Source organism: Leuresthes tenuis, unplaced genomic scaffold (genome assembly GCF_036924035.1).
Source record: "Leuresthes tenuis unplaced genomic scaffold, fLeuTen1.0.hap1 SCAF_14, whole genome shotgun sequence".
Taxonomy (NCBI): Eukaryota; Metazoa; Chordata; class Actinopteri; order Atheriniformes; family Atherinopsidae; genus Leuresthes; species Leuresthes tenuis.
This window is the reverse complement of record NW_027325368.1, coordinates 13,379,260-13,388,643: the sequence shown is the minus strand read 5'-3', so window position 1 is coordinate 13,388,643 and position 9,384 is coordinate 13,379,260. Positions and strand designations below refer to the sequence as shown.

Below are 9,384 nucleotides of genomic sequence, written 5' to 3'. Positions count from 1 at the left end.
TTATCAATGAATTCAGCCTTTCCTTGTATTTTTTTTTTCTTCTGAAACGATACTGTTGTGTTTACGGATCTTTCCAGATAGCAGTTTTGTCAGTGGAAATTGGGTTGAATCACTATGGTTTTACTACAAAAAACAGATATGTTAAGTGATATATTTTTTTTTTGTGATGGCACGGTTAATTGTTCCATTCCGTCTTTGCTCAGGGTGTCACTAGAGGGATTCCCCACCGCAGCGCTGTGTGGGCGCCGAGTTTCACAGAAATAAATGCACGATTGTAGCGCATCTCCTCTTAAACTTCTCAGAGCCCGAGAGGCTCCTCCCAGTAAAATCAAGACGTGACAACGTTTAAGAATAGGACCCCGACAGCCCTTAAACAGATTGCAGCGTTGGATCCTACATATGCAAAGGTAAGCAACAGAAACTCATTTTAAACGGAAGAATGCATTTGAATCGATTTATTCTATGACAACTGTATCAAGTAATCTCAGAAGTTTCTGTAAGGAATAATGTATGAACCCTGTTAATATCAGTTTTGGTGGGTGGAATTCTTAAAGCTGCAAGTAATTCTGTCGGTAGATGTTTTTTTTTTCTTCTGCTTTTAGTCATATGATTAACATCTCACCATATGTTCATCATATGAACATATTGCGTAATCAAATATATAGTTGTGTTTACAGCAAAGTCTTGTTGTCATTCATACACTCTCAATCTCAAATCAGTCACATTTATTTGCAGGTGAAGACAATAACTCCCCTTAACCCCTTCCCCAACAATCTTAAACGTATATCTACCAAAGTATCAAAGAACTAAAGTATTAAAGCTGGATGATATGATAGAATGCATTAAAAAGGAATTGCTAAAATTGCAGCTATGGCTGCAGAGGGAAGTCCATGTGGGGCTCAAATAGCTAATTAACCATGGCAACTCTTTCAGTATTAATATATTTTAACATACAACTGCAATTATAGCTGTTTCAGTTAATGCTTTAATCAAATATATATTTTAAAAGAAAAGTCTTACGCTTTCCATACAAAGCTAATATCTTTATTTTACTACATTTTGTTTTGCAGAGATGAACCTGGATGAGGACAGTGGCCTGTCAGTTGGTTGCGGCAACGGCAAACTGAGACAGTGGCTGATTGATCAGATTGACAGCGGGAGGTATCCCGGCCTGGTTTGGGAAAATGATGAAAAAAACATCTTTAGGATTCCGTGGAAGCATGCAGGAAAGCAAGACTACAACAGAGAGGAGGATGCTGCACTCTTCAAGGTCAGACCATCACTTCTCTGATAAGTGAATATTTAACACTGCACATGTATATCTAAAAACAGCAAATCGTAAAAAAAATACAAGAGTTACTTATATCTTGAAGGTTTATTTAAAATCTTTTTTTTCTCTTGAATTTATTGAATTCATTAAGCCGTTAGTTGGTTTGTTGCAACTAAAGAGGAAGTTCAGAAATGATTTAAATTATTATTTCAGGCATGGGCAATGTTCAAGGGAAAATATAAGGAAGGTGTAGACAAACCAGACCCCCCCACATGGAAGACCAGACTACGGTGTGCCCTTAATAAAAGCAATGACTTTGATGAAATTGTGGGAAGAAGCCAACTGGACATCTCTGAGCCATACAAAGTTTACAGAATTATTCCAGAGGGAGCCAAGAAGGGTGAGTATTAAGTATTTCTGGGTTTAGGGATTTAGATTAATAACATGTAGTTACCCATGTATGAGGTGAGAGAAAGTGGTCACAAAACCTGCCACATACCTATGCAACTGCAACGATTCACCTGCATATACCAAATATTGATAACATTTCAAACAACTTACTTACACGATTTGAAGACTATTGGTGATTTTTCACCCACATTTGCACCATTGTTGCTGATTCCGACGAGGCAGGAAGCACAAAGGAAGCCAAAGCATGAACCAAAAAGGCTGTAGAGCTTTTTTTAGAGGGCTAAGCGCAGGGTGCATATAACACAACCAGACGACCTCAGCCTTGCATAACTAAGTCTCTGCCATCATACAACAGTTTTTGTCACACAAGAGTAGTTTTTGCTATCTGGACTAACACAACTCAAAACTAACAAGATTTAGATGCACTCAGTTGCACTCACTTTGCAAATCCACCTCAAAATTGTACAACCTAATAAATACATAAAATATTCATAGTTTAAACTTGACAAAATACATTAATTAAGTTCACAATGTGTTTGTATATATGTCAGTTTCTTGTTAATTTGCAAAGTGAAACAATGTTAGAAACCTGAGAAATCTTTAACAGTTCGTTTTAGGGATAATCCTTTCTTAGATATTCTGGAAAATCCCTTTGGACACTGTGAACAAATTATCTGACTGAAGTCTTTTCCTTTTCATTAACAGGAATGAAGATGAGCATCATGGAGGAGACACCATCTCAAGTCAGTGCCATAGGCTACATTCCTCCATATACATCACTGCACAACCAGGTCAGCAGATTTAGTAGCTGTTGCGTCCAATAAACTAGGATTAATCCACAAGTAGCATACAAAGAAGAAAAAAAGAGAATAAGTTTTGTGACGTTTTCTCTGAGTCTAGTGACTATCCCAGTGCTTCCTCCGCAGGTACCCAGCTTTGTGGTTTCTCAGGAGAGAAGGGACTGGAGAGAGTATCACGCACCGCCAGATCAACAGTCTCTTCCTAATACACATCACCATGGGCCACATGCAGAGCTGCAGTACAGTCAGTGCCACTTCCCGTCACCAATCAACAGGGCTTGGCCTGGATCCCACACAGAAAATGGTCAGTAAACTACATTTTCACCTCATGGATAAAGCATTTAGATTTGTACCAGATGTTATCTGTTTATTGAGGCTTTAAGAGCAATCTTATGAGTTCTTGGGTAACTCTCCAGCTATCTCCAAGGTGATTTACGAATCGACATTCAGGGCTGTAGATTTAAAGTCATTATATACAAAACATAAGTGAGGTTTAAAAAAAGTTGTACATTATTTACTTGCTTAATATTCCATTGTATTCATTTGATCCCCTGTTGTACAAAAACGATTTTGGTAGAAAAGATGGTGCTTTTGACAAGATGGTGGATATTCATTAGATTTGCTATTGAGTTAAACAACATAAATTAATTCAAATAAGAAAATAAACAAACATAATGATTGCTCACATTTCCACAGTTTCACATCCAGTACTTTAATGAATGAATTTATCTGTATATGTCATTTTCAATGCAGGTTTTCAGCTCTCATTCCACACCTACTTTTCAGAGTCTCAACCGTCTATGTATACAATGGACCACAACAATGTCATAACAGGTAAATAACTGCGGCTGGTACACTAACATGGACATCCACAGACTTAAGATAATGTGAACTCTCGTTATTTGTATTTGCATGTACTGATAAGAAACGAGAACCACCTCATACAACACATACTTCCCTATTCTGAAACCCAGAACAACAGCTAAAGATCTTGAGTTTTTGTCTTTTTTATTAATCACATGATCATAGAATAAAACAGGAGGGTTGAGAAGGTGCATAGAATAATAAGAGAGTAGGGAGATACTCTACATCATTATTAGTAATTAATCTGAAAGTATGTCAGACCCTCCTCCTGAACATGCTGCATGATTCTGGTCACTATTTCTTTGTGGGTATCTCCTAAATGCTTGTCTCTTTCTTACAGATTTCAGCCTGCATGTGTCCCTATACTACAGAGAATCACTGGTGAAGGAAGTTACAGTCACCAACTCAGAAGGTTGTCGGATCACCTCCTCCTCCACGTCCTCCCCATCCTCTTCTTCCCCATGTCCAGAGGACAAGTTTCACAGTGGCGCAGAAATCATTCTTTTTCCGTCTCCATACCCTGAGTCTCAGAGACAGGGTGCTGAGATGCTTCCTAACATACTGGAGAAGGGGGTGCTTCTGTGGATGATGGCAGATGGGCTGTACGCTAAACGCCTGTGTCAGGGACGGGTGTACTGGGAAGGACCTCTGGCTCCATATATGGATAAACCCAACAAACTGGAGAAGGAGCAGCCATGCAAACTGTTCGACACCCATCAGTTCCTTATTGGTAAGCAGTAATATGCAACTACAGTACACAAGTGTTGACATGGACTGTGTCACACAGCGGTGGATTGGATATTCAAACAAGCATTTGTTTATACTTCCCAAAATCAGAGATCAGAAATTTAAATCAGTGAGATTTAAAACATGTGATGTCAATTTTAAGTAAAATGACACATATTATACATGAAGGAAATGACAGTTGTTGTAACTAACTGGGTGGGGTCAGTTTGGAATCCTTATCTTTGCAGTGAGGCACCTTAAAATAAAACCTGTATGATGCAGCATGTTCCCCTTTAGTGCTTTAAAATTGTAAATCGATTAGTCGTAAGTAATTCTACTTGATCACAACCACTTTTGCTCACAGATTTTAGTGGTATTTTTTTTATTACTCTGAATTGCATACATAGCATTCACCTTATTTTGTACAAGGGATTGTAAACCAGTGTTATTTAGAATATTTGAATTAATAAATTGATTAATTATTCAAAGAGAAATTAAATAGATGAAGGAAACAAAGCTGGTTATGTGGAAGAAAAATTGTGTATTCTGTATCCTTTTTAAGAGAATACCTTTCTAATTTCCCAATCAAGCTAATGGCATGACTGTCTGATTGCACATAGTCTACCATGCCAGGTTTCAGGTTCATTTACAGTAAAAAAAAATAAAAATAAAAGTTGTCTTTTACAGTATTATAGTAGTCTTTTTAAACTAACTGATTTGCCTCTTATCGTTCACAAATTTTCAAATGAGAAGCATGCACATTACTGCTTCAGCCATTTACAGTATGACAATGGCTATGGTCATATTGATAGGCTAATGGTTGTGCTGATAGCAGTGATAATTATGATGAAGAATGTTCACGTGTTTTAGTTGGGTAAGTCCCTCATTTTTGAAGTAGTGTAAAGAAGGCACTCATCTTCTCAGCAGGGGGGGGCAGAGTTTGTGGAGTCCCCACCCACCTCCTGTGGTCCACCACACTGCATGACAAGATTGCGTTGTCTGTGGCGTTTCATATTGAATTTCCATCATCCTCACCAGTAATTTGTAGAAAAGACATTGCGACTGAATAAAATGTCATGGGAGCAAAATGGGGTAGTGAATGTTATTTATAATGCCTGTTCAATGTCACATGCCTGAGCATTCTTGAACTCGTACATCATAGGTTTCAATGAAAATGTATCTCCTTCTCCTAGATCTACAAGATTTTGCCCATAATGGTCGTCATCTACCGCGACACCAAGTGGTGCTATGCTTCGGGGACGAGTATCCAGACCCCCAGCGTCCAAGGAAAATGATTACAGCACAGGTATGCATACACTATAACATTATATCTGGTAAACAGATGCAATGTTTCTTCTTAAATACACAAAAAATTATTTTCCACGGTGATTATCAAAATGGTGAGAATGAATTCTAAATACTGTAATTTCTTTTATTAACATAGTTTTTGGGAAATTTTAGATCTCATTGTCTTCCAAGCTATCTTGGAACCAATCAGCTATAGTCATCCTTATATCTTGGTAGCCCAAATTTCTGGGCCTCCGGTAAAGTCTGTGGACATGCTGATGTTGAATGGCTGACAAGATGCCAGTACTTCCTGCTTATTTGCACTGGTCATTGTTTTATAAGCATTAGAATCACATCATTGTCATATTTGGCTAAAATCTGACTTAAACATAACATATTTGAATGACTTCTTATTAAATAAAAACATATCATATAAAACATCAACTTAGAGAATGAATCACAAAACACAGAAAACTGGCTAAATCAAACAAATCTCCTTTCAGAAGCGCGAGCATTAGCTTAAGGCAAAAATTAATGTCACAGACTGAACTCATTTTATATCTGTAACTGAAATATACTTATTAGTATGAATGTTCATGTTGATTTTTCAGTTAATTATTCCATGAATAAATGAGCACTAAGTTAGAGCACAGTTAGGCTGGAATAACTGGCAGGTCTTAGTTAAAAGATTGATTTATGTTGTCAGTATACCATTAAAATAATCTAAATCTAGATTACATGGAATTAATGTCCTACAGTGAGAGAGATTACAGAGCTATACACTTTGTTTAAAGCAATGTTTATTGTCTTATACGGCTTTCTTAAAATGGACAAGAAAACAGAAGTGTAATATTTGCATATTTGGCTCTGTAGCTTTTTCATATTTTGTGAAAAATATTATGCCTGAAAATTCACAAAATGAAGTCAGTTTGGAGTTTTTGGCAGTTTAGTTTGGGCCATGCTCTCTACCTTTGTTGTGACGAAGACGCTGATGTGACATACATGTTTGAAACATGAAAAAACATTTTCATTTTAGGTGGAACCAGTGTTTGCCCGGAAATTGGTGTACTATTACCAGCAGAACACTGGCCACTACCTGCGGGCCTATGATCACATCCAGGAACAGAACACCTCTCCAACAATTGACTATGCTGCCCAGAGACCTCTACAGCATATTCAAGAGTGACAAGCACACAAAAACACACGTACACAAGCAGGAGGGTGTGAGTGTGACCGTAAAGCTGTGACCTTTCATAACACCTTTTAACTGCAGACCTGTGTACTGTAAATGATAGTGTGGAGGGGTAGATATGGGGAAGACCCTGTCATTTTTACTTGCACACCTATGCATCGTAGTCTGCGTTTCTGTGACTGTGGAGTAAAGTTCTTTCTTTTTTTTTATCTCTACAAATATTATTGTGACAGTGTGAAGGATGCGGTTTGAGGGTGGGGGAGATGAGGGGAGCGGAGGGCAAGCTGAGACAGGAAGTACTAACACAGGTGCACAGGAAGAATGGCCCCTAAGACAAACACTGATACGTCAAAGTGATAAACCAGTTTAGATGAATACTTTTTCATTCACAGGTAGCAGTTGACAGTGTGACTCGTGCACTTGTCAAGTGACAGTGACGACACAATCGCCATTCCTTGCTCCTGATGTAGCTCGTTCTGTGGCTGAAATGTACATGCTTGCAGAGGAGGCTAAGCACAACAAAGCTAACAGCCGTTCTCAGCCAAGTCCTTGCGGTCCCCAAAGGCTCCAGTGGCTCATTAGCTGTGTGCAGAGAGCAACAAAATATCATGCTTATTCTGCCGCCTTTTATTTAATCATTGCCTCTTCCTAGTGAAGAACAATATAGTTTAATTTATTCAGATCTCTAATAAGTCATTTTTAGAAATGATTTAATTTGAAAACCATTTTACTGAAGCTTGTGGACATTAAACTTATGATTATGGTTTGCAACTAGATAATAACTTGTTTTGCGTTTTCACAAAAAAAGCGGACAAGTGGCATACAACTTACAATCAGAAAGATGTCTGAGGTTCAAGTGCTGGGTTTGGCTTTGATGAACCTTGACCTGAGGCACATTGACTCAAAATATCACATTCATCCCGTAACTTACAGGGAAATGATACCTGTTGTGCTAGATCTGAAACTGGTGGCCTCACAAGTGGGAAGGAAAACTACCTTCATGGTCGAGGTGCATGGCAAGGTATGGGCAAGTTGTCTAGTTCCCATGAGATACTCACTGTAGAGGTTCACACCTTGGATTGAGTGCCCAGCAAAACATACATAGAGAACTCTACAATGTACCATGCACGATGCCAGAAACACAGAATGCTAAATTTACTGGAGTTGAATTCCTCGTGCTGCTGTTGTCCTACAAGTTAATACTGAAGGAGGAGGGATGGAGGTTTTGTTGTTTTTCTTCTGTGGTCCAGAGTTTCAATCTCAGCATTTACTTCCCTCACACTTAAACCACATCACTTTCTCAGAGTCTTACCAAAATAACTGGCGGGAATGAGTTTGCTCTTTTTTTTCCCATTAATCAAAAATTCTTTTTACCCTCATATCAAGTTACTGAGCTCCCTGATTCTTCGCTGAGTGAAATTGAGTTTTTTATTATTTCACGGTCAAGAAATTTGACTCAAAATCAGTCTGCTTAATGTTCAGTGTGTGCTATTATTGTGTGTCGTGTGTGTTTGCGTGATAATTATCTGGTAACCGCTGTTAATTTGTGATGTTTGAGGTCAATAATGGCACTTGTAATATAACAAGGATGAAATGCATGCATGTGTGTGGGTAGGTACACAGTTGCGGTATTACTGTTATCAGGAATTGACATTTATGGACTCAGGATAAAGCATGTGACTCCCCCACCCACAACATCAGTGACTCAAACACACTCTCTCTCACACGCGCACACACACACCCATCTCACGTCACAGTTTACATTTGTAGTACAGATAAAGCTACATAGGAAATAAAAAAAAATCATATTTGTCCTTGTAAATGATTTCAAGCACCATATGTTAATTTTTTTTAAAATATAAAAATGGTATTTTGAGATTTATTTTTAAATAAACACATCCAAAACTACCACATATACTGTGCTTGTTTAATTTTTGAACTCGGTACGTTTGCAAACAAAGGGAGGAAGAATGAGAAAATGATATTTGGTTAGAGAAAGGCAGAAAAAGAAAAGAAAATACATTCACTCATTTGCCATGGTGCTTCCCCCTTTGCAGGAAGCCACATCATTTGTAGTCAGGCTTCAGTTTTTCCGCCTCTACAAGCCGTTACTCTAAGTGACATCGCCTTGCCCATAACCTGTGACATGGACTGTTTATTTCACCGATGCTCCTGTACCATGTCTGATAATGGCTTTATAGAGAAAAAGAAACTATCAACCTCATTTAAACACTCTCCAAAAGAAAGTGATTCTGTAAGTTCCGTCTTTACCCAGTGATGGTGTTGAATATGATTTGACTGACTCACAGTGAAACAAAACACACCAGGCTTTATCTAAAAAAAAAAAACAAAAAAAAAACGTGATGAAACCTGGCCTTATTCCTACAACTCTCTGGTTTATAATGGAACTTTCCCATTTCTGATTATTTTTAATGGTATGCAGAGACAGATAAAAAAAATATTGATATAAAAGTGAAAAGTTCTTGTAATGAACCATTTCCTCCTGCTACTTCACTGTCTTCACACAGGTATCATCTTATCATTGGATGGTTTCACTGTTGCCCTTGTGGCCTCTCTATTTGTCCTACCTCTGTTATTCAATTTTACAGTGACATAAAGTACACAATGGAGATTTTTTTGTCAAATCTTTTTGACTACATGAACCAAGAAAATAAAGCGGTTCAGTCAGGATAAAGACTTAGCAATGCTTTGGTGACATCTGCTGGTTTGTATAGCTGTGTGTGGCCTGGAACTGTGGTTTGAACGGGAGGATTAAGAGCCCACTCTCAGAAATATAATCAGCAAAAGAAACAGACAACAACACATAATCATAA

At 38.0% G+C, this 9,384-nt stretch overlaps 1 protein-coding gene across 2 annotated transcripts; it reads left to right on the top strand.

Moving 5' to 3' along the window:
• The first annotated feature begins 217 nt into the window (after window positions 1–217).
• Window positions 218–7,083, top strand: irf4a (interferon regulatory factor 4a). Of its 2 annotated transcripts, none has more exons than XM_072363888.1 (9): window positions 218–407; window positions 1,073–1,270; window positions 1,484–1,670; window positions 2,387–2,472; window positions 2,608–2,785; window positions 3,268–3,315; window positions 3,686–4,075; window positions 5,265–5,377; window positions 6,395–7,083. In XM_072363888.1, exons 2-9 carry the CDS (start codon window positions 1,073–1,075, stop codon window positions 6,542–6,544), a joined length of 1,350 nt encoding a protein of 449 aa, XP_072219989.1. In that variant the 5' UTR covers window positions 218–407; the 3' UTR covers window positions 6,545–7,083. The 2 variants fall into 2 exon arrangements, with proteins under 2 accessions (XP_072219989.1, XP_072219988.1); XM_072363887.1 differs by having other exon boundaries at window positions 220–407; window positions 3,235–3,315.
• Window positions 7,084–9,384: the final 2,301 nt, after the last annotated feature.

Bases quoted from the DNA above. Each gene is read 5' to 3' on its own strand.
- irf4a (XM_072363887.1), top strand. From the start codon at position 1,073: ATGAACCTGGATGAGGACAGTGGCCTGTCAGTTGGTTGCGGCAACGGC. The intron at 2,473-2,607 runs GTCAGCAGATTT...CTTCCTCCGCAG, and splicing joins ATACATCACTGCACAACCAG to GTACCCAGCTTTGTGGTTTC. The intron at 2,786-3,234 runs GTCAGTAAACTA...TTTTCAATGCAG, and splicing joins TGGATCCCACACAGAAAATG to GTTTTCAGCTCTCATTCCAC.